The 27,080-nt window shown below is 38.2% G+C and overlaps 1 protein-coding gene across 3 annotated transcripts in view; it reads right to left on the bottom strand.

Annotated features, from left to right (window-relative positions):
* The window catches only part of LOC126815283 (beta-arrestin-1), an 84,944-nt gene extending 75,102 nt beyond the window's left edge, over positions 1-9,842 (bottom strand). For all 3 annotated transcript variants that reach the window (XM_050540852.1, XM_050540860.1, XM_050540875.1), the window contains exon 1: positions 9,185-9,842. In XM_050540852.1, the coding sequence (XP_050396809.1) occupies positions 9,185-9,258 (74 nt within the window). In that variant the 5' untranslated portion in view covers positions 9,259-9,842. The remainder of the gene's footprint in view (positions 1-9,184) is intronic.
* Between the last annotated feature and the right edge of the window lie 17,238 nt (positions 9,843-27,080).

The raw sequence follows: 27,080 nt of genomic DNA, 5'->3' as shown, positions 1-27,080 counted from the left end.
TGCCAGCTGAGAAATTGGCAAAAATATCATTTTTAACTTCAAATTCCAACGTTGGAAAATGGCTGCCCCATGTTGTCAATAGCAAAACAGGGGAGGTAATTGTGTTGTTATTTCCTGTTTCATAGATTTTTAAGGGTGGGAAATAATGCCCATGATCGTATAATAGTGATTTGATAACCTATTGAGCAAAAGACATAGAAATAATTATGTTTTGACTTTCTTAGAAAATTTGAAATTCTCGCTTTAACAATAGTTTGCATCAAAATTGTTATTCTTGGGTTTTCTGATATCAGCCTGGATCTTTATCAATTGAATTATCGCATTTCTGCCCGCGGTGCATGGTTCTTCGAATTTTCAGTGTTCTTAATTAAAAAACAACTCTATTTACATGTACATGTATCTTGACAATCACTGCCTGAAATACTGCCAGACTGCATTTCAAGATTTTCTTCAAGGACATCCTGCTTTGGAAATTTTCCCAGGATAGCGCCAGCGGTATTTCATCAAATCAGAGATTCTTGCACCACTGAGAAGTACAAAACACACTGGATCACTCTCTCTCTGTCAACACCAGGCCCCGAGTTCACAAAACATTCTCAGACTCAAGTTAAGAATTTACTCAACTTTCAATCACTGTTTATGAGAAATATCTTTGATCCAGAAACACAAAACTTTGCACATAGTTTCTTATTGATGTATTTGATACATTAAAACAACAAAAGTTTTATAAAGGGCTATATTTTATTTAAAATAAGACAAACAATTCTGAGTAAATTCCTAATAACTTAAGTCTGGGAATGATTTGTGAACTCAGGGACAGAGATCAACCAAATCCTGGTCCTCTTGGTGGTCAGTGAGCCAGCCATCTACACATCTGTTTGTAAAGGAACCGATTTTGTAACAATGAGGTTTAACGTCCACTCGACACAAACTACATGTACATGTAGGTCATTATTCGCTTGCGTGTAGGGGTCTTTAGCAGAGGTTGGAAACCGGAGGACCCAGAGAAAACCCACAAGGTTGGACAGGCGACACTACTCCTTGTCACGTACATGTACAACCGGGGAATCGAAACCACGCCAGTTGACTGAATGACAGATACAGCGCACATGTGCTAACCATTCGGCCAATCCAACCCCTAGAACCATAATATTCAACTGATGACATACTTATTATTTTTAACTTGCAACTGCATTCTATCTTATTTTGTGTGTAATAATAGTAATTGCAGACAAATACTGAGTTGACAACCACGAAATCTGTTCCTTTGATCATAACACCTGCCCTAATCTCTTCACTCAGTACAGACCACCAATATCAATTACCATTAAACGATCAATGAAAAATTAACTTTGTACATGTAAACTATGGAGGTAAATCTCTATGGATTCACTGTATTTAAACAAACTGAATACTCTTTGAATTTCATTACATTTCTAATCACAGTAAAAAAAATCATTTAACGTCAAAATGTATCTTGAACAAATGCTAACATAAATATGTGCAAAATTTATTGTAGACTACATGTACATACATGTGAGAGAGAGAGAGAGAGAGAGAGAGAGAGAGAGAGAGAGAAATGGGGTTTAACATCCACTCGACACAAACTAGGTCATTTCGGGACTAACATATGGTTCAATTTTATTTCCATAATTCACTTGCGAGTAGGGGTATTTAGCAGTGGGAGGAAACCGGAGGATCCGGAGAAAACCCACAAGGTTGGACAGGCGACCCTACTCCTTGTCACATACATTTGTACAACCGGGGAATCAAAACCATGCCAGTTGACTCAATGACAGACTTTATGATACAGCGCGCACATGCTAACCATTCAGCCATCCAACCCCCCCCCCCCCCCGCTACATACATGTACAACATACATGTACATATACAGGTCCCAGTTCTATGGAATACAATTACTGCTTATTACTGAGCCACGTTTCCACTAGGGAATGTAACTTAATTAAGGATTATAAAGTTTAATCCTAATAACAACATTCAATATAACCATTATTAACATTAAACTTTAATCAAATTATATTCCCTTTAAGAACATGTAATTTAAAGGGGTATCTCGAGTTGGTCAGCATTAACTACATGTAAGTTTGGTTGTGTACATGTATATACATGTATTCATATACATGTAACAATAAATGAATGACATTAAATTGCGCGGTGGACACATTTAAATTTTTTCGGCGTTTTAACGAATCCGCGGGGGTCGGTTGTTTAACAAATTCGCGGTGGTCGGCGCTTTACTCAAATTCGCGGAGGGAATTTAGAGCGGAATTTAGAGCGGGGCCTGAGCGGATTAATAAGATGTGGTCCGCGATTTTTCATTTCCGCCTAAGTCGGACCAAGGACTAATTTCATACTTCCGCATGACCAGTATTAGGCCTACATGTACATGTTACCAATAATAGTAAGAGTCATCCTGGAATAACAATAATAATACAATACATGTACATGTATGTAGGAATCCATATATAACACAATGAGATAAGGAGAGAGAGAAATGGGGTTTACGGTTTTCGCCATACAGTGTAATACATGTATGAGGGAAATTTTGCCCGGGCAGCGGCACTATACATGTAACCTACTTTTTTATCTAATTCCAACTGCCAAGAGATCTTTTATGTGCATGCCAAGGTATACACGGTACCTCGGTTTTTCATTCCATCTAAATGATGAGACAGCTGTCCTTGTCAGACCCTCCTTCTTGCTCCTTCACCACTGACAAGGGGAAACCATGTCCGAAACTTTCTCGGCACATGCAGGGATCAAACAACCAACCTCCAGACCAGCGATCCAGCCTCTTACCCACGTAGCTCCCCATTCCAGATGATACCAATGGGGTACTCTTAAGTAATTTATTTCATTCTGAGACCACATGTTAAGCCCATTGAGAAAAAAATTATTTTCTATGTTCTTGTCAAAAATACATGTATGTTACTAATGCATCCATAATTCAATTACATGTAAGAGAATGTTATCTCTGAATAAGATTCTATTTCCTGAATTCAGACAAACTGAAAGTAGGTTTTCATTGTTAAAGTAGAGATAATAGCCAGTCAAGTTGTTACTTCCTGTTACTGTAGTCAGTGTGTTAATGATGTAGGGTTAGCACCCACAAGCTAATAATATACATTGTACATGTACGTGTACTGTATATCAATGTACATTATACATTATTTGTCCCAAATCAATTCCAAAATTCCAAATAGTAGTTTTAAATAAATGAATTTAAGAATCCCCGCACAACAGTAGTACAACAGACTTGGTAGCAGTGAAGATTTATTAAATGACAATGTTTCGGGTTGTGATACACTTTTTCAAGTGTTGCTGTCCCCTTCTCTGGTATCTGGTAGTTTTAGATGTACGATTGTACGTGACAAGGAGTAGGGTCGCCTCGTGGGTTTTCTTTGGGTCCTTCATTTTTTTCCCACTGCTAAAGACCCATACGCGCAAGCAAATAATTGAAATAAAATTGAACCATGTGTTAGTCCCGAAATCAGTGGACATTAAACCCCATCTCTCTATCTCTCTCTATCTCTCTCATCCATGCCGGTGTATACAATTTTAAAAATTGTTCACTGTGTCTTAAATATAGGATCAGGAACCCATATTTTAACGGTAAGATACATGTAACAACATTACTATTGATTGGAATTGACCAATAACATGCGTTGTAATGTCGAAGACTCACGACCTTTAATTACATGTATAAAAAAACTAAAATATGAACGGTAGATACATTAGGGTCCTGGGACCTGTTTCTCCAAATCTTAACTAAAGATAAAATCAAAATTTTAGTAGATACATGTACCTCAATTTTGATTGGCTAAGCACTAAAATCAATCTAATATTATCCAATCAAACTACTAAAATATGGATTTTATCTTTGTTAAAATTTCGTGAAACAGGCCCCTAGCTTACATGTAGTTACATGCATAAGCGTTAAGTGGCATTTAGCTATTGGGAAACACATTTAAAAGAACATGAAACGTTGTGCTTTTAGAATAAAACCAGTGATGGTTTCCCGTAAAAATTGTGTTGTCAGTTACATGTACATGTACATTAAATCAGAAGCCCATCAAAAGAGTTTACTGTAGCTCAAATAGTCATTGTTTTATAAGGCGAGTGATCGCTCTCGAGCGCCTGCCAATCTCCTGAATGTCGACCGAGGGTTTATTTTCTCCCTCTCCTTAAAATTGAAAATCGCTCTCCTTTATAAAGTCATGGGGGGTTTATTATCATTTATGAATCCAGGAACGACCCCTAACATGCAGTTTTTGATCTTCATGCACACAACTAATCACTCTTATTAATATCAGATCACTCTCCTTAATTTCTAAATCACTTTTCTTATCGGAACTGGGAGAGATTTTTTAAGGGAGCTATTTTTCAATTTGTTGATTGAGGGAAGCTTTTTTCGACTCTCCTCTAAAATACAAACAACAATGACTGCTCAAATGATGTTCTGTGGCGCCGTGGTGCACAATCAATATTATTTCTAGATTAAAGCTGCAATTTCACATTTTTAAGTTATATTTTTAAAATTTATTAAAATAAAGCCTTAAAATAGATGGTACATGTATCTATAAACAGTCCTACCTTGTTAAAGAATAATCCTATTAATCCTATAATTCACTATTGCCAGTTGAGAAATTGGCAAAAATATCATTTTCAACTTCAAATTCCAACGTTGAGGAAATGGGTGAACAAGGGAGGTAATTGTGTTGTTATTTCCTGTGTAAATGAGTTTTAAGTGTGAGAATGACACTTACATTGTATGATCGTATAATAGTGAGTTGATAACCTATTGAGCAAAAGATATAGAAATAATTATGTTTTGACTTTCTTAGAAAATATGAAATTCTCGCTTTAAAGAATTATAAATAATGTAGACTACATGTACATGTATTTTTCCTGTTGTTACACATGGACAGAGCATTTAGAAAGTTACATGTATCAATAATTCAATGCTTAACGGTTTGTGCTCCATCACATTATACCGTCTGACACGATTACTTGAATGTCAATTCAATAATTGACAAACATACAGTATAACATCCCTATAATCTAACGTGGAAATAATCAACGTATACATTTAGTATGATCTCACTAAACAAAACACTAATTAAAACACTAATAGGCTGTAATCATCTCATAAGACTGGAGGACTAATTAGCTCGTGAAACAATTTTAACCACAATACAGTACAGACAAATTGAAACAAACAATCTAACAAGCCATACATTTTAGATAGAAAAGAGAAAGAGAGAGAGAGAGAAATGGGGTTTAACTTCCACTCGACACAAACTAGGTCATTTCGGGGCTAACATATGGTTCAATTTTCTTTCAACAATTCGCTTGCGCATAGGGTCTTTAAAGGGAGGAAACTGGAGGACCCGGAAAAAACCCACAAGGTTGGACAGGCGACCATACATGTAATCATGTATGTATGATAGACAAGACAAAATTCAGACAATTGTAAGGTCTATCAATGAGTCAAGTGTGGTTTCGATTCCCTGGTTGTACATGACAAGGAATAGTTTTGCCTGTCTAACCTTCTGGGTTTTCTTTGGGTTCTCCAATTATCTCCCACTGCTAAAATTGAACCATGTTAGTCACGCAATGACCTAGACTGTGTGGAGTGGACGTTAAACCCCATTTCTCTCTCTGTTCTCTCTCTCTCTGTTCTCTGTGTAAGTTGTGGTTGTATTTTACTCTTTAAAGCCAGTCTACATGTATACTAACAGGGATGTAGCCAGGATTTGCGGAGTGGTGGAAAAAATATCTACTGAGCGGTGCAAGGAAAAAAAAAATTTTTGGGAGGGGGGCGTGGTCCTTTATTAAAATTCAACCCTTCTTGGTGTATTTTCAGTGCATCTGCTGCCTTTTGTATTTGCTTCAGTGCAAATCAAATTTCCATTTATATATTCAAATTTTTACCAAATTCACTTAATTATCATCAATGATACAGAGACTCTGCCAGGGATCTAAAAACTTTTTGACACCAACCGACCGAGCATAAAATTGCCCCACCCCACTCTGTTTCTCAGTTTTTTTCAAATATTTCGTTATTACTTTGAGATTAAAAATTAATGTGATTCTTAATATGGTTTTTGTGTTTTATTTGAGTACAACGAATTATGACAACAGGTAGATATTGATAATTAGAACACGTTGTTTTATTTGACTCGTGTCTCACGAATTACGACACCATTTACGATATCCAAACCGTTAACATTGGAGTGCCGTAAATTGATCTGGGTGACCTATTTACGGCAAATATACAAATTTAAAGACCGTAAAATGAATAGACCTACACAACTTCTAAATATAAATAAACAAAATACCAATACTTCTTTCTTTAAACTAATTTGGGATGATGGGGTATACTACGGCACACAAAAATAAATTATGCTGTGGCAGACATGGCTTGTGTCGGCTTTTACCATGGCTTTGCCATTTCCCGTGGTAAATTTTGAGCGCTGAGTCTGTGTACGTACAGAGAAGGGCGAAGGGGTTTAAATACGACTTGGCGGCATTCTTCGATTTTTTCTTTGTGCTGGGCGCCAAAAAATAGTGACGGGCTGAAACTTGGTATATAGGGGTACGTAGCTCAGACCGGGGAGTAACATAGGCCTGGTGGCACTGGACTACCACTTCCGGAGTACTTCTGGTTTATGGCAATAACCGTGCTACGCCTGGTCAACCGCTTTTTATGTATAAGTCATAAATAACAGTTACAATACGGTTATCAATGTCCATGACCAAGACTCTGGAACAATCGACAGAAAGTCCTACTACTCAAAGTCGTGTATCATTTACATGTATTTAGATACTTTAGATCTACTTCAAATAAATCTTAATAAAATATTATACAAGATGTTTTAAAATACATTTGTAACTCTTAGTTCTTCACCAGCCTGGAAATATGGCACAGACATTGATAGACACTAATGCTGGCTTTGTCAGGCACATTTCCTCTGTTGTCTGTTTTTTAGTCTGGCACTGATTTGTTTATTTTCTGAATATTTTTGATATTTTAAATATTCAAAGTCCAACATGTCAGGTTCAATTTTTTTATTTGTATATATGTACATGTACATACACGTATATTAGTCATTGTTTTTTAAGGCGAGCGATCGCTCTCGAGTGCCTGCCGCTAACCTGAATGTCGACTGAGGGAGGTTTCTTTCCCTCCCCTTAAAACTGAAAATTGCTATCCTTTACAAAGTCATGGGGGACATATTATCATTTATGAATCCAGGAATGACCCCTGAGTAACATGCAGTTATTTATCTTCAGAACCATTTCCCATACACACAACTAATCCCTCTCCTTAATATCAGATCACTTTCCTTAATTTCTAATTCACTCTGCTTTTTGAAACTGGGAGAGTTTTTTTAAGGGGAGCGATATTTTCAATTTGCTGATTAAGGAGAGCTTTTTTCGGCTCTCCTCTAAAATACAAACAACAACGACTGGTGCATGTATATACATGTAGTTGTACATGTAATATGTCTATTATTAAAGACATACATGTACATGTACATCAATGTACAATATGCATACAAGTATAGATTTTTTGTCTGTCATCACATAAGGCTGTGATAATATGAAATACATACAGTGTATGTATGATTAAAACATAGAGAAACAACATGAGATGATAAAATGAAAATATGAATATAAATATATTACTACGTTGTACAATATGTTACATGTACTAGATTTAAACACATTGTAAATAAAATGATCATTGTACACGTAATTATAAGATACGCATGTATTCCCGGTACTTAAAGGAGCTACATGTAAATCACTAATATTACTGCCTACCAGTATTTAAAGTAGCTAAATCGCTAATATTACTGCCTACCGGTATTTAAAGTAGCTAAATCGCTAATATTACTGCCTACCGGTATTTAAAGTAGCTAAATCACTAATATTACTGCCTACCGGTATTTAAAGTAGCTAAATCGCTAATATTTGGGACCTAGAAATTGACACAAATGAGTAACAACATATAATAATGTAGTACGAGTCAGTACGACTGTATTACTCTAATTTCAAATCAATTACGTTCGGCGAAATATGTCAGAAGAAGTCTAAATCGAATGGCAATCTCTAGCATCTGGTTATTCCAGTCTACACCTATAGTATTTATTGTGCATGCTCTCCAGATAAGAATATAGGTCAAAGATTGACATGACTTGTGTATTGTGGAATATGTATAGCTTTGTTCTTGATACAAATGGCGTTGAAACGCATTATGGTACACGATTCATGTACCAATGGTAAAATGTTTATTTTGTTTTAAATATTGGATTATCAGAAGCCTATTTTTTCCCGGTAAGATCACAATATTAATGTTGATTTAAATTGACAAATTATTTGTGTTTTCGATGTCTAAGACTTTGGATGATTTTGAGTTAGAGACTTAGCTACTTTAAATGAGAACATGCATACTTGTACATGCATTGAAAAGGGAAATACCCCCAACAGATGCACGCAATTCCTTAACATACCACCTGTATGTTGCCAGCACTTATGCAATGAACTCAACTAAAATGTCCGTATGTACATGGTAGTGCTCGAAGAAAATGCACAAAAAGAAGAATTTAATCAGTCATTCTAATTTAAAGAAAAGAATAATTTCAATGTTTCCTACAGCGGTGAATTAAAATCAAATGAAGTCTATTCTGGTCTATGGCTAGTCGTATTATACATGTACGTGTGTACCCGATACTGAGATTGACCACGTTTTCAATACAAAAAGAATGGCAACCCATCCGTACAACGGATCATGTACAGTAATTTTAGATTAATTATCTGATGGGTGCTGTGTATGAGACAGAGTAGGTTTTAATCTTGTAGGAAGTCCAAATACATGTAGCTAACCACTGCTGCAAATGTAGGTCTACTCATGCAGCTGTATTCAGTAGTCAATACATAACTGCAGCTTTTATCACTTAATTGTCAAATTGTTTCAGTGGCATTGTCATCAGTTAATTGTCATTTATATAAATTTACCAGGCACGATTAATTATACTTTGTATAAATAGATTGTATGGCCAATACATAATTTCATTTTGCAAATCAATGAATAGGAAAAATGTAAGGGCTTTGACACAGAAATTAATTAATATAAAATTTATAATTATTATTATACCTTGTTCCTTGCTTTTTTGACTGATCATCTGTACTGCTTTCCATGGGTCCGTTTTGTCCGTTATTCGTCGCCATTTGTTGATGTTTACTTGAGGTTATAATATTAGTTGTAGTTCAAGTAATCCAAGATAGAGTAGAGACACAGCACTAGGCTATGGGCTAATCGCAATTCCAATTAACTCGGCTACAGAATGCCGATATTACAACAAACAGCAAACTGTTGAATTTTCAGACGTCTCGACGCCCTAAATATCACAGCATGCAGTTGAAAACGCACGAATTCATCAAGACATGCATACAGAATTTACTCAACAGTTATTGCTAATTATATAGGATGTGCCAAAATTGTCGTAAAGAGCGTTTATAATGGCACTATTCGCAGAATCCAGTCAGATTTCAGACCTGAACATGGCTGCCGATATTCCCTCCTCGGTCCCAGCATAAAAGCAGAATACAACACCGTTAGATAAACAGCTCCCACACGCTTTCAAATTCCACGTATCGATTATTCGTTCCGATTCATGTGTCCTAGATCGTCAGCCTCAAATCTCAATTCCAGTTTTGAATATTGCAAAAACTCAAGTGTTGATAAATTTATCGTTTTTTCATCCACCACGATTATTAGCAAGTAGATGTTGATAATGTCGTTGGTCACGTGATTGACTCCATTACTCGGTCGCTGACGTCATTAATGGGATTTCCCTTCGGGCACCTGCTCTAAATAGACCTCGTCTAAATTTCGCGGGGAGATCCCGACCTAATTGGAATTATAGTATAACGGTATGATTACGCAGAGGTCCGTGAAATAAGTACAAGGTGAGATAAGCAGTTAACTATATTAACGGTTTGTTCAAGTCAAATAAATCGGGTTTTCTTTTTAGATTAAACATTATAAGTGGTTGCGGTTCGCTACACGTTGATGCGTTTTACTTTTATCTGATAAAGGGCATGTTTTTTTTTGGTTTTTTTCTCTCCATTTTTAATTTAAATTCATTTTTCTTGACAAATGATGTTATGGGGCGTGCTGTGTTAGGGTTCTTTTTATTACACATTTGAGCCAGGCTGACTGAATTAGCGCTGGCCCACTAACCATGAATAAGACCCCGAGTTCCGACGTTGACGAGAGCGTTTCCCGGGAACATGCTAGCATCGATTTGTAGCATATTAGCATATCTGACCCACGGTATATTTTAAAGACTGGTTGGGGGGTTGGATGGCCGAATAGTTAGCATGTGCGCGCTGTATCATAAGGCCTGTCATTGAGTCAACTGGCGTGGTTTCGAATCCCCGGTTGTACGTGACAAGGAGTAGGGTCGCCTGTCCAATCTCGTGGGTTTTCTCCGGGTCCTCCGGTTTCCCCCCACTGCTAAAGACCCCTACGCATAAGCGAATTATTGAAATAAAATTAAAACGATTTGTTAGTCCCGAAATGACCTAGTTTGTGTCGAGTGGACGTTAAGCCCTCTCTCTCCCTCTCTCTCTCTCTCTCTCTTTGATACCGGTTAAGCATTATGATTATAATGTTGGAAACCGCATGAGTTTTGCCATTTGCGAGGGAGTGCAAAAACTCAAGGGGGCACAAAAACTCAAAACCATGACGCAAGGCTGGTCATTCTGTCCCCAACAAGGGACAACGTACAACGTATATCTATAGTCGTCCGGATGGGACAGTTGGAATTCGAAATAAGAATTGGCCGTAGTGCAGCTATCCGGGCAAAATTTCCCTCATGACACATTGTATCGCTTATGCCAGTTTTCATTAGCCCAGTTTGTTACTCCGTGATTCTTTGATATTATTTGAGGTATTATAACATTTATTTTATAACATTAAAATCTGCGTGCGTCATTTTCATATTAATTTCGGAAAATATCGAAATTTCCACGGCTTAATCCACTCAAATTGAATATTTAACATTTAAACATACATTATGCAAGAGCTAAATCTGCCTATTGCAGGTCTTTCCTTAGGCCTGAAATGTTATATGAACTATTAATTAGACATTTATTAACAAAACAAGATCATAATCAACTCTCGACTACATCGGATACTTGAGATTTTAACTTGATTAGAACGGTTAGCCATTTAAAAATTTAATTTAAAAATGGGAAAGCGAGGCGAAGGCTCGAATATACCAGTGCCCTAGTCACCACTATGCACACATTTTGTCAGTGATAATTGTGCTCAGAATGAAGTAATTTGACTGAAATTTTTAATATTTTCCTTTTTTATCATCTATTTTTGAATTATTACAGCAATAATGGCCGACTCTTACCTAATGTATCTTTAATTAAGGAAACAAAATCCAAATATCAACGGTAGAAAATCTCCCGGCTTGGATTCATCCGGATAAAAAGAGGCTAAATACCGGTAATTACCGTCTACCGAGGATGCTCAATGTTGACAAATTTTACATTTATCATATTTTTGTAAATACTCTACGGAATATTCTTTTTTAGAGATTCGACCTTTCCATATTGTAGTTTACAGGGGGTTAAAAACCCAGCCACTTTAAAGGAGTTCAATCTCTAATATTTGGGGTTTATTCCCACGAAGGCGCAGTTATTGACCGTAACGGATTAAAAAGGGTCGTTTTCGACGACTTCGCGGGAATCCAGCCCCTAGGGATTAAAATGGATTAAAAACATAACAATGGTGTTATAGATTGTTATGATAAGAATTTACACTTTCATAATCCCCAATGTAACTAATTAACCAACATTTTAGCATCAGTTTTGGCATAAGAAATAAAAACATAACTATACTATAACACAAATTAATTTAATTTCGCCAAATAAGAATTAAAAACATAACTATACTATAACAAAAATTAGTTTAATTTCGCCAAATTCCTGGAGCTGGCTTTGGATTTGAGCATATTTGTATCCTTTCCTTGGTGGTTCCTGTCCCCCAGCATACTGAACGATTCTAATCTCATTGATATTTTGTTCTTGTTGCAAAATTGGTGAATAAAATTCACAGTGAACATAAATTCATAAAATCTTTAACACCTTTAATTGGGTTCTAATAACAACATGTCTCTCTTCAAACGAAAGCCGACAAGTCGATATCTGCGCCTTAAATTATCAAATAATTCGTGTTTTCAATGTCGAAGACTGTGCAGTGATGTTGGGTAAAAGACATAGCTACTTTAAACATACATTATGCAAGAGCTGAATCTGTCTATTTCAGGTCTTGCTTTAGGCCTGAAATGTTATCTAAATTATTAATTAGACATTAATTAACCTATCCAGGCCATAATCAACTCTAGATGGCAGCGCTAGCCAGCGATCTTTAGTGGATTGTAAGCCGATTTACTGCATAACTTTCCTTCTCTATTAAACGATTAAATGGATAATCGAGACTATGCTGTTTATCGTACTGACTTAAGTAATGATGACCGAGGCTTATGGGAATTTCAGTCGTTAAGTTCTCGATTCATAGTGGTTCAATTTGAATGAAATTTTCACCAAATTCCCGTTACATTTTCTAGTGTTTAACTATTATAGTGAGAACTGCCAACTCGTTACCGAATCTCCCATAATGTATCTTTAAGTTAGAACTATCGATTTGAATAATTTTTAGACCAAACTGTACTTTTTGATGTGTGTATATCTTGAACTCAATCTGATTAAAACAGATCCTATTTCGTTTCGTTTTTTATAGTTCAAAATTTCGTTTTACTTGTCTTTACTACACTAGGATCTGTTATCATTGACGTGTTCTGGATGATGTGAGGGATTAGCCAATAAAACGGTCTGTTACGGCGAGCTTTTGGCGTGAGGTGAACGGAACTGTGGGTAACCCCCTAGAAACATCAATGCTAATTAGTTAATCAAATGTCTGACGTCATAGGGTCAAAAACCGCCCGTGTGACCTCTGACGCGACCTTCTAAAACAACTGGTCAGATCTTCATGTAGTGTAGGCCATCGAAAGTATAAAAAATCGAAACGAAATGTATAGATTTGTATACATTTGGTCTTGACCTCTTATTTAACCTTTACAATGTGGCATGTTGGGGATTTAATGATTTCCTCTGTCCTGATGATTGACAGATATTTAAAACTGTTTAATCCAGTTTTAACCTGAGGATCATTTACCACAACTATAGCCAGAACACCATAATTCATATCCACAAAAAGGACCCCGTATTCGATCGTGTGCTTCATCAATACTAACATCTGAAATTATCCGGAAGACAATAACATTATTGCCAGAAATCGGAATTATTTCTATGCCTTGTGAAGTCCAGAAATTATTTTGGGAAACGGCTTATTTTTAAAACCGGTGCGTACTAATATTAATGGTAATATAAGGTCTACAATGTGTATGAATGTTGAAAATGGGGTTTAACGTCCTACTTTTCTGCTCGGACTGGGCTAATAAATAGTTAATATGTTAAAATCCCAGGACACATGGGATGTCTCAAAGCAAATACACGTAGATTAGACATGGGTGTGGGTTATATAAGCCCAACTCAGTTTAATACCTATGTAAGTGATCAGGACAATTTTTAATATATCTGGATGGCTGAATGGTTAACGCATGCGCGTTGTATCACAAGGTCTGTCATTGAGTTAAGTGGCTTGGTTTCTATTCCCCGGTTGTTCGTGACAAGGAGTAGGGTCACCTGTCCAACCTCGTGGGTTTTCTCCGGGTCCTCTGCATGGTTTATTTCCACTGCTAAAGACCCCTACGCGCTAGCTGATTATTGAAATAAAATTGAACCATATGTTAGTCCTGAAATGACCTAGTTTGTGTCGAGTGGACGATAAACCCCATTTTATCTCTCTCCCTCATCTAGTCGATGTTCCTTTCCTTACCCTGCACCACTGTCAAGGGAAAATCACGCTTGAACATACCGAATATAACCCGGGAACGCCAGTTAAGTGAACCAATGCCTTACCCACCGAGTCCTAACAGTCTCATTTCTCAGAAATACAGTACATAGGAAAATCTTCTCTACTGATGACACCGAATTCGGCATTCCACCGATAAAAATGTGGGAGTGTCCCTTTAAAAAATCCTAAATTATCATCTAAATTGTATATATGTTTTATACTATGTATATATATATTTAAATTTATGTATTACGATAGCTAGTTGGAAACCTGTTAATGATTCATTCCAAGGGAGCGGTAGCACTGATAAAGCTGGTTATCGTATCCTATTTTTACCATATTAATTCTGTAAATTTATTGAAAAACAAAAAAAAATGTTAAAATCAGATTGACGCAGATTCTGTATAATGTATAAATATAAATAGACCAATAATTCATTTATCGGAAGACAAATAAACGTGAATAAATGTTAGTCTTTATTTTAATCAAACAAATCGTGATTAAAATATTGAACGTATGATCCGAAAATAGTTTCTTGAAGTAACGATGCGTGATATTTTCGCACTATTACTTAGGTGATAAATTGTGTTTCCCCTTTCCTGCGCCACTTCCCGTTCGTAGTAAAGATCTATGTGTTAAAATTATTTTTGGAATGTGTTTAACCAGTTCCATCACATATTATGTGGCTGACACCTGACACCAATATTGTCCTTTAATCTAAGCTAAAATGTACTTAGATTGAGTATTAAACATTTAATTAAAGATACATTACGTAAGATTTAAAGATACATTATATAAGATTTAGATAAAGAGCTGACCATTCTTGCTATAATAGCTCAAAAATAGATAATGTAAAATTAAAAAATTGAAAATTTCATTCAAATTACTTCATTCTGAGTCAAGTTATCACTGTTTGTAGTTTTGACAAGATGTGTATATTCGAGACAGCCTCGCTTTCCCGGGGTGGACGCCCGACTGGTTAGCACGTGCGCGTTGTATCATAAGGTGTGTCATTGAGTCAACTGGCGTGGTTTCGATTCCCCGGTTATACGTGGCAAAGAGGAGGGTCGTCTGTCCAATCTTGTGGGTTTTCTCCAGTGTCGAGTGGACGTTAACCCCCCCCCCTCTCTCTCTCTCTCTCTCTCTCGGTTTTAGGGGTTTTGGTGGGGTTTTTTGCTAACGTTCTATTTTATTAATTTGTGATCTTTTCATCCGATTTTTTAAACTTGTTAGTCTGGAATCTATCCATGCAGACTACTGGATGACCAGTATAGGGTATTGGGTTGGGATTAAATTGTCTACATAGCAGATTTAGCCAATAGATAAATATAAGACTGGTGAAACGAGATGAAGTAGACAAATGATGATTTGTTTTTCCAGTTCAATGGTTGACATAATAACTCAATCTTGATTAAAAGAGATGTTGTATCGAGGAGGTGGACTGAAGAATTTGCTCTTTGTGAAAGTTAATGTTACATATGATATTCACTTATTCACGCCATTTACACGCCCACATATTTTGTTCACGTGTCAGGGCCGTAACTAGCTAAGAGCAACGAGGGGGCAGGAAGTGTTCTCAGGGGTGCTGTAAAATTGACGGACAATGTATATCTATTGTTTTTAAGGTCGACAATTTTTACACGGGGGGTGGGGTGGGGGATTTTTGCAGGGGTCGTTGCACCCCCCTCCCCCCTGCGCTCCCCCTAGTTACGGGCCTGTGACGTGTACTCTGACTCTTCCGTCGGCTTTTGGTAGTGGTCGGTGTTACCTTTCCAGTTTGGGGGTTGGGTGGCCGAATGGTTAGCGCATGCGCGTTGTATCATTAGGTCTGTCAAGGAGTAAACTGGCGTGGTTTCGATTCCCCGGTTGTACCTGACTAATAGTAGGGTCGCCTGTCCAATCTCGTGAGTTTCCTCCGGGTTCTCCGGTTTCCTCCCACTGCTAAAGACCCCTCGCGCAAGCCAATTATTGAAATGAAATGAAACAATATGTTGGTCCCAAAATGACCTAGTTTGTGTCGAGTGGACGTTAAACCCCATTTCTCTCTCTCTCTCTCTCTCTGAAATGATACAGGGTGAAGACTGTTAGTAACCACGCCACTCACTTCCAAAAATTTGTTTATGCAGCGAAATAATATTTTATTTTTCCTAGGACCCAATCACCTCCCCCTCCAGCATAGACGTTTGTTTTGTTTAGAGCATATTGTGACATGTCGACAAGAGTCACGTGCATGTTAATTGGTTCACGACATAGATTAGTCTGGTTGGATAATTGTCCTATTATAAAAATCAAACTTTGTCCCTTCGGGCCATTGGTTAGACATCGATTAGACTGTAAGTTGATGTCCTAACACAAGGATCTTTAATTTCTCCATTATTCAATTTTCTATACGCTTACTGTGATACATTATGAGATGAAAGGGCCGCCATTTCGCAATTTTTGCTAAACTATATATAGTCTCGGTCGCCCAGAAGCCCCCTAGTCCTCAACTTAGAATATTTGTCTGGATGATAGAGACTAGCTAAACTATAGTCTGTGTCCTCGGGTCACTTTTGTGATAACAAGATTGTTTCGGCGGCAGTGTAAATAAATACAAAAAGCTCAGACTACCGATCTTTTTTTCCAAATAAATATATGGTCTGAAAAAAAAAATATCACGCAAAGGCATCTGAGGTTTACATGTCAGACCTGACGTATAAATCAGGATTACACCGCGTGATTTTTAACATCTGTTTCCGGTTCGTCAAGTTTTACATGGATGGAACAAAAAGGTACGAACGTACAATATGGACGTAAAACCGAGTACGACGTCATCGCAACCATCTTGGAATTGTTAAAATATCAAAAATCGATGCCTTTCAATCTATGCGCATTTGTCCAAGGAACAAGCAAGCAAAGTTTCACGTCGATCGCACTTGGATTGGTAGAAATGGTTCCACTACTGATGTCTTCCGCCTTACTCCAGCCACAGTAGTGGCTCGTCCTACAGGAGTTCCTTTAGTGAAATCACTACAAAAAGGTTACTGGCCTATAGCTCCCTTAATTTACATATAAACTGACCCAAAACAGTACTGCACCTAGCTTAACATATAATAAATCAATTCCTATGGAAATAAAGGTGAAGCCTTACCGCATAATTATATGATTTGATGAAACCCAACTGCTACGCGAAATTTTACCGGCTGGTGTCATGGCGGCTTGTGTAATACGTCATTACAAGAAACATCGCTATGCAAATGTAGAACGCATAACCATAAAGAAAAACTGTTCGGTAACTATTTTAGTGGTCCAGTCTTCAATATTTGTCATAGAATTACTTATTCCAATACAAACTGTAATGATATGTGTTGACAATTGTGCGTTTGAACCTATTTGAACTTGCGTAAGGATTCTTAGACTGTATCAATTGTAACGTTAAACACACAATTTAACGTTACAAGTATAGTAACTATTGGATTGGGTGTCGCCCCAAAGACGAACAACAACAGCAGTTCCTGGTCCAAAAATCCAGACCCTGTACAAATTGACAATACGGGTGAATAATCCCCTTTGCTTCCTAACGTTTATCGACAAATACTTATTGACACCTGGATTATGAATTTAAAATCAAAATGCGACTAAAACTGCAGTAGTAGAGCCATGTGCAAACACATATAATATTTACAGGGCGGTTGGATGGCCGAATGATTAGTAAGATCTGCCATTGAGTCAACTGGCGTGGTTTCAATTCCCCGGTTGTACGTGAAAAGGAATAGGGTCGCCAGCCCAACCTCGTGGGTTTACTCCGGGTCCTCCGGTTTTCCTCCCACTTCTAAAGACCCCTACGCGCAAGCGAATTATTGAAATAAAATTGAGCCATAGTTTAGTCCCGAAATGACCTAGTTTCTGTCGAGTGGACGTTAAACCGCATCTCTCTCTCTCCATGACCGTCTTCATTAGCCCAGTTTAGGAGCAGAACAGTAGGACGTTAAACCCCATTTCATTTCATTTCATTTCTCTCTCTACTGCCGAGCGGAATGAATCAATTAAATCTATTCTGGACCATTGACGCTTGATTGCCAATAGAAACAAAAAGGACTGGGTGATGTACACCATTGCAATCCATCTGTGGCTGGCAAATCTTTTTGTATATTTTTAAAAACTTTGCTTTGTTCGGCGACAATATTAATCCATTCCCATATCACTGACTATTTGGCTAAATATTTTCTGCCCATCCCATTCCGGCGTGCTTTCCCCTTGTCAGTGGTGCAGGACGGAGGGCCTGACAAGGAAAGCTGTCTAATCATTCCCGTGTACACATTGGCGTGCACGTAAAAGATCCCTTGGTAGTTGGAATTCGATATAAGAGTAGGCCATAGTGCCGCTACCCGGGCAAAATTTCCCTCATAGCACACTGTATGGCGCATGCCCGTCTTCCTTAGCCCAGTCGGAGCAGAACAGTAGGACGCTAAACCCCATTTCATTTCATTTCATTTCTGCCCATCCCAACTGACTGGCTTACTCATTCTGTACACAGGGATCCATCTACGTCATACTTCGAGAATAGATCTCTGCCCTAAATGGCCGCCATATCCAAAACTTCGTATACTATTTTGTAATGCGGTTCTACCCCATTTCCAATCTGTCATACACTCAAAGACTAAATAAACTTTTTTCAATTTTATTAAATGGAAGCAGAATAACTACTAAACAAAATTCTCGAAGTATACTTAGTGTTTTCGACTAAAATCGTCCATTTAAGACTTAAAATGTCGGTCAACTAGCTTAGTGTCTTTTCTTAAGCGGGGCTAACTGTAGACAGGCAGCCTAAGTTTAATATGTGGCTTACTATCATTACACCACACTGATCCGCAGTGAATATTCGCTTGGCCGCTACAATCACTGATAAGGATGACATCGATGCGACTTAATAACTACAAAATATTAACTTTTTTCTTTCGACAAATTAAATTCTGAAACATTTTTTTTTAGTATTAGAAAAATAAATAAAGGTGTTTGAAGTATATCTTGATAAAAAAATATTCCATATTTAGCGTAAATAGGTACAGAAAATAGTACGCGGAGGCGTAAAATGGGTAAAACGATATAATTCTGCCCGTAACAGTTCATATTACTACGTTCGATGTAAACAACGCACGTGTGACCATCAATTTGACGTTTTTTTTTCTGTTTGTTTACTCTGAATTCTTTCAGAAGTACATTTTTTACCGTCTAATTTGATTGACCTGCTCGTGTTTGTTTTAAAACAACAAAAACAAGCCACAGAAGTAATCTTTTTTGGTGTTATCGATGCCATCTTGCTTTGTTGGTAAACATTGTGATGTGACGTCATCCTTAGAACTACAGCGGTCTGACCTTTTAGTGGTCAGTCATCTTGGACAGAGATAAAAGACGGATGTCGCATTAGGTCTGTAAAACAGATTGTCATTACACATGTAGCAACGTTTGGTTTTATTGACACACAGAAATATAATACTATACAGCATTATAGAAACTAGGCTCGGAATTTCCCCTTAAGGTATTCCACTCGATTAATTAAATTAAATCTATTTATTAAATAAACCGTTGGTAGCATTAAGTTAATTAGGTAACGTTTTCATGTTTGAAATCAAAGTTAATCGTCAGGCGTAGGTGGTCTAACATGATAATTTCATACACGTTGAATATGGATTTAGTTGCATACACAAAATTATTGTTGCATAAAGTTACAGGATATCGTGGAAAAATGTTACATAACAAATCTGTTTTTTTAAAGGGCCTATGGCTCTATTTTTGGGCACCTTGAAATAGACAAAAATGGTTCTAAAAGCACATATTAATGTAATATGAATGTATGTAAAAAGATTTATATTCAATTTTTGAACAATTTCTAATCAATTATGTTCGATGAAATATGTGAATAGTTCAAATTGAACGGCAGTCGTTTACGCCTGCTTAGTGCATTATACGCGTTTTTTTGCAAAATTATTATTTTTTCGTTTGTGAATCAGCCTTTACTAATTACATCTACATTGTGTTGTAGGATGTTTTTATTTGTTCATTTTAAAATGGCACCCAAAAGCATAGAATACACGACTCGTGTACTGATTATAAAATGTTAATTGTGCCTTAAATATTGGATTTTAGGATCCTATAGTTTCACGGCAAGATAAGACATCAATAGTGATTGAAATTGATCAGTATTGAATTCTTATTCCTGTTTTTAAATTCGAATATTATGGAAATATTGAGTTAGAGAATTAGCGGCTTCACAGAGTGTGCCGTCAAGGCGCCTAGCAATGTTTGTTCTTCTTCTTTTGAGCTACGCTTTTCGAAAAAAGCACAAGGCTCCTCCAGTTCAAGTACAATCGACACGACCCTGGGCATGCTTGCACCTTGGACCATTGCGCATCGATTGATGGGAGGTTTCTCCGGACGACTTACTTTTACTTCGATTTCCAACCGTCAAGCGGGTTTTTTTTCGTACATACCAATGTGTACAAGGAAACCCCGTCCTGCACAGGATCTCCACGCCCTAACGCACTGAGCCACCGCGGCTCCCTGATTTATGAAAGATTGCTGACTGGAATTTTCATAACGCTCCAGAGACGGATCTTTAAATCTTAACATATAAATTATTGCCAGATCACATAAACAATGATTTGAGGAGTTTACCAAGGCAGTATTTAAGCCACACATCTTTTACAACCGTCTGACCTGAAAAGCTGTGAAAACGTGACTTTTTTTTTTAGGCTTGTAATTTTTTTAGACATTTTTTTCGCTTTGTGTTCGTCGTTTGTCAGCGACCTTGTGCATTTTCTGGTCGCCGTACAGTCGCAGCAGCGCAGTAAGGACGCCACCCTTTCTGACGGGGACATAAGGGAATAACATCGGCTTATATTTCTAGCCAGAAGGCATCGGTATTAATGAATAAGGTTAATAGTTTAAAAGAAGCGATCAGCTTCATATATTTTATATCCTAATATAGACATCGCCAAGATCGCAGATTATATGTCATGAAATAAAAGGGGTCAAACTCGATAACGCCATTAGAAAACTGTTATCAAGGGAATGGGTGATTTATGGAACACTCGCTGTTAATAGGTTAAACGAGCACAGAGATCGATACGAAGATTACAGATCTTAAGTGACAGTTGTCAATTTCTTTAAGGTGGTAGATCAAGTTCCTGGAAGTTCGGAAAGAAAGGTCTTTTGATTGGAATTACTGTTTTACTAAGTGGTGTTACTTTGGGGATACTCGATTGGACGTTCCGGAATTAAATTTTCTCCATTCCCAAAATAGTGTCAATCGAGTGGGAACGAGAATTTCGGAGTACAACGCATGTGCAGACTGCATAAAAAAATATCTCAACCAATCGTGGCAGCTGAAACATATTTGTTACTTAAAACACGTCACGATTCTACTCACACCGCCTCAGCTGTCGGGACTGGCAATTCTGTCAATTCGGGACGTTCCGGATTGACAATCGAGCACCCCCTATAAGTAGCACTTGATTCTACTTCATTTCTCTGGCGCTACTGCACTTTCGTCTATCTAGTACTTCCCGTGGTCGCTGAGACGTAATCTCAAGAAGGCGGCAAAATGAAATGAAATGAAATGGGGTTTAACGTCCTACTGTTCTGCACCAACTGGGATAATGAAGACGGAGATGGCGACAAAATGTCTTTCGATGTCGCCATTACAAATCTTTAGGTGGGTACTCGATTGTCAGTCCGGAACGTCCCGAATTGACAGAATCGCAATCAAGTGATATGGAATTCAGTCCTGTCACAGTTCTGCCAGTCCCGACAGCTGAGGTGGTGTGGTGTGGTGTGACGTATTTTAAGTAACACATATGTTTCAGCTGCCATGATTGGTTGGGATATTTTTTATGCAGTCTGCACATGCGTTGTACTCCGAAATACTGCTTTTCACTCGACGGACATTATTTTCCGAATTGAGAGAATTTAATTCTGGAACGTTCAATCAAGTATCCCCTATGTGTTTACTTTGTTGTGTTACCATAGGGCTAAATCTATTTGTTATAAGGCCAACTCCATTTTCGTCAAGGTAGCTGAGATGTAAATAAGGCTAGGACACGTGGTTGATGGCGAGATTGTAGGTTAGGTTTAAGAATTTGGGGGAAAGGTCAAGTCTCCACTTAAGCACTGACCAAGGATGATGTAAATTTAGTTCGTGATATTTCCTAGTTTTATTAAAAATACATGCAATACATTGGATTAATATACAAAGTTGGTTTCGCTGTTTTTTTGGTGTTGGTGACGCTGATGGTCTTCCTTCGGTGCCGCTTGTGGTATTCTGGTATTTTGGTTTCTGAAGAAAAAAGAATAAATTTGAGGCTGTCGGGTGAGAGCCACATTAGTGTGTTTATTACTAAGGATTGGATTTTCAAGATCCCGGGGTTAGGGCTAGGGATTCTTATAACTAGTTGATTTTATTTACTTACTAAGGATTAGGGCTAGGGTTTGATAAATTCTTTGCTTAGGGTGAGGGCTGGTGTTATTTAGTCTAATTTTCTGTGCACTAAAATTTTTATTTTTAGAATATGCAATTATAAGTTTCTGTGTTCAGATTTTCGGATGATTTTCTTGGAGATCAGTATAGTGTTTTCTGATGATTTTGGATGCACTTGCTGCTGTTGCGCTAAATGGAACTACAACAGGGGCTATTGCGCTAGCCATATGAATATTCAAACCTGGGGGGGGGGGGGGGCTGTTGTTTTCAATTTGTCAATCTAGAATTTTTCTCTGGTCTTTTCTATTGGCGTGACAATGAGATCAGAAATGTCATGAATTGGTTGGTTGAAATGAATTGAGACCGGTTTGTCTTTTTTGGTGACTATGTCTGACAGGTGACCGTTAATTCTTTCCCGAGGTGCACTTTCAGTCTTAGGGTAAGCATTAGGGCTAGGTTTAGGTTTAGGTTTAGGGTTGGGATTAGCCCTAGTCCTGTTTACATCTCGTAACTTTTGACCAAACTTGAAGTTGGCCTTATTAACAATCTGATTAAAACACAGATCCTATTTCGTTTCGTTTTTATAGTTCAAAATTTCGTTTTACTTGTCTTTACTACACTTGGATCTGGAAGAGTTGTTATTTAACCCGTGTTCTGAATGGTGTCAGGGATAAGCCAATGAAACGGTCTGTTACGGCGAGCTTTAGGCGTGTTTTGCACGGAACTGTGGGTAATTAACTAGTAACATCAATGCTGATTGGTTAATCAAATGTCTGACGTCATAGGGTCATAAGTCTGTCATTTGACCCCTGACGTGACCTATCGCTATAACTTGTCAGATCTTCATGTAGTGTAGTCCATCGAAAGTATAAAAAAACGAAACGAAATATAGATCTATATTTTACTCAGATTGCCTTATTAAATAGATCTAACCGTTGCTATAGATATAACGTTCCTGGGTCGTGGTTCCCCCTTGTCAGTAATGCAGGACAGAGGGCCTGACAAGGACAGCTGTCTAGTCCTTCGGATGAGACGAAAAACCGAGGTCCCGTGTATACATCGGAGTGCACGTAAAAGATCCCTTGGCAGTTGGAATTCGATATAAGAGTAGGCGATAGTGCCGCTGCCCGGGCAAAATTTCCCTCATAGCACACTGTATGGCGTATGCCCGTCTTCATTAGCCCAGCATAGGAGCAGAACAGTAGGACGTTAAACCCCATTTCATTTCATTTCATTTCGTTCCTGGGTGTTCTCGACATTTTCCGTAACTTTCAAGATACTTTCCCGCGTACAAACTGTGTGATTTGACGATATATTTGGACTAAAAACATATCCAAACTAATTAATCTATCAAAAATTGCTTCAAATCCTTCTCAAAACTTTGTATTCTCCGGGAGATTCCTACAGCTATAAGTAAACTGTTGTTAGACGCCATGGCTGTCACCTTACTTCATTGTGGGAGGGTCCATATTTCAGAATGTATTTTTTACTTATTTGTCCATTTACCATACATATTGAGGCCTACGTAAATTCCTAATTATTTTCTGTCAACTTCTTTTTCCGCCTTTAATTGCTTTTGTACGTTGAGACCCCTCTATGTTCTCAAAACCGTCTAACCATTTGATCAAGAAATAACCGTTCCCTCGGTCAAGCTAGCACACAATCATCTGGCAGACAACAGTCGGGTTGCCAGTCAGTGGTTTTGCCCAGTGCTTGCCCCATGGGTGTTTGTCTTTCGGGTAATCCCGTATTTTTCTAGTATGACTGAGTGTCTATACTTTCCATATATACCAAATTTGCCATACTTTTATACTTTCAGGACAATATATCTTTAAGATGCGACAGATTGTCCATCAGCTGTAGATCGGAGTTAGATTCTACCCCTATCTCTATATGTCCGCTTACGTTGCAGCAGGATGTCCTTCAATGTCGCCATTAGCCGCAGACTGTTGTTGACGTTTGATAACGCTTGATTCTACCTCTGACGCAGTCGGATGTCCTCGACATTTTCCGTTATCTCAAAATGAAACGGAATGTCGTTTGATATTGTAGACCAATGCTACTAGATAGCGCATGATTCTACCTGTAACGCAACTGGATGTCCTCGACGTTATCCGGAATCTCGAGATCCGACGGATTGTTCTTTCATGTCGCGATTACAGAGAAGAGAGAGACAGAGAGGTTTAACGCCCACTCGACACAAACTAGGTCATTTCGGGACTAACATATGGTTCAATTTTATTTCAATAATTCGCTTGCGCGTAGAGGTCTTTAGCAGTGGGGGGAAAGCGGGGGGCCAGGAGAAAACCCACGAGGTTAGACAGGCGACCCTATTCCTTGCCACGTACAACCGGGGAATCGAAACCTCGCCAGTTGACACAATGACAGACCTTATGATACAGCGCGCGCATGCTAACCATTCGGCCATCCAACCCCCCAAGATGGCCTTATAACAAATAGATTTAGTCCTATGGTAACACAACAAAGTAAACACCTAACCACTCGGCCATCCACCCCCCTGTCGCGATCAGTTACTATGTCTATTAGTCTGGAGGCTCAGCGCGGGGTTGGGGGTGGGGGGTCCATCAAATGGGCACAAAACCAGACTCAACTTTTCTAGAGTAAAATTTTGCGTAGAATACGATGCCGAGTGGTAATCAGTCCGCCGTTGGGGCGTTTTCGAGATATTCGGGGTCAAAGGTCAAATGAGTTCATTTGCACTGAAAGTGAATGCACAGTCATTCTTGTATTATGAAAATAAGCTGAAAATGATCGAAAGTAATCACACTTTCAATAAAAATATAAACTTGCTAAATTCACCTTTGTACTTTGTGACCCCAGGTTTCAAAAGGTCACACTTTCCGTTTTAGCACTAGGAAGATATAAAGTAATAAATGTCGGCGTAAAATATAAAAACTAAAGCGAAACCTGTTCTAATTAATAATAGGAACATTTAAAATTTATCCTTAGGTGGTCTTAGCACCAAACATTCTACACAAAATTTTACTCTAGAAAAGTTGGGTCTGGTTTTGTGCCCATTTGATGGACACCCCCCCCCCCCGCGCGCTGAGCCTCCGGTATATATGTATTATTGCAGGGCATACCCATTTTCACCCCGTCTGTTTCTAGACAGACGCCATCTTTAGGAAATCCTATATTCGCATAACAAGTTACGTCGTTAATAAGTGTTGTTCTGAATATCAATTTACGACTGCCGGTGGCGGACGAATAAATGATTCATGTTATGGGACATTGGTAATATTTCATCACAGCACTACACAGTATGACAATTTAACATTTACGTTAACAACTGACGAGATCACAGTCTGCAGGTACAAATCAATTAACCAAATAGTCCTATCGCTCTCAGGGCCGCGGTGACCCATGATTTTGCATGAGGGATTGGTAGTCCCTCGCAGTGCCACAGGATATATATATATAGATATGTTTGACACTGGTTAGCATTATGATTATGATTTATAATGTTGAAAAACCGCATTGAAACCGCGTGATTTTTTGTCATTTGCGAGGGGCGCAAAAACTCAAGGGTTCGCAAAAAATCAAAACCATGACGCAAAGCTCGTCATTGCGTTTCACCGTTCCTCTCACTTAGACCCTCAGCTGGTCGCTTTGTCCGCGATATCATGTCGGTGGAAGTGGACATTAAATAAAGCTATTTCATTTTGTAATTGTATGCTGTTCTACGTGGGCGTTTTAATGCAATAGACTTAATATACATTGTCAAGAGAGAGAGAGAATAAAAGGGGGGGGGGGGTAACCTCCACTCGACAACAAAATAGATCATAACAGTGAGTGGGAAACCGGAGAACGAGAGAGAGAGAGAGAGAGAGAGAGAGTTAAGCGTCCACTAGACACAAACTATGTCATTTCGGGACTAACACATGGTTTAATTTTATTCAATAATTCGCTTGCGCGAATGACAGACCTTATGATACAGCGCGCAAGTGCTAACCATTAAGCCACCCCCCCCCCCTCCGATTTGTATGCATCGACTGGGCTATGCAAGACAGTTTTGACCGGACAACGGCCTAGGCCTACTCTTATTTCAAATTCCACCTGTCACGGTTTCCTTTACGCGCAAGATAGTGCTAAATGATAAGGCCAGTTCAATTTTTCGTCATAGGCCACATGATGTAAACAGGGCTAGCGCTAATCCCAACCCTAACCCTGGACCTAATTCTAACGTGCCCTGACCTTTTTTTACACCTCAACGACCTTGACAAAAATTGAGCTGACCTTAACAAATAGATTTAGCCCATGTACCTGCATCAGGATCCGAATAAAACACGCGAATATGTATAGTACAAAAACTATTCAGTACAATCTGTTAATGACCCAACTAATCATATTTTCAATAATCGCATGTAGCGAGCGAGTCACGAATAAGGCAGAAGATCAGGGTGTGGCAGGTCTGTATACTATTAAAGCGGTTTTATTGGATATTGGTTAACGCCCACCTGTTGAATTGATTGCAGGTATTTAATACTCTGTGACACGCTTGTATAATTACCGTACGTACCATATTATTAGCACACTGTATATACCTGGTTGCCGTGTCGACAGTAACGGCACCAATAATTT

This window comes from Patella vulgata, chromosome 1 (genome assembly GCF_932274485.2).
Source record: "Patella vulgata chromosome 1, xgPatVulg1.2, whole genome shotgun sequence".
NCBI classification, from domain to species: domain Eukaryota; kingdom Metazoa; phylum Mollusca; class Gastropoda; family Patellidae; genus Patella; species Patella vulgata.
This window is presented reverse-complemented; position numbering and strand designations above follow the sequence as displayed.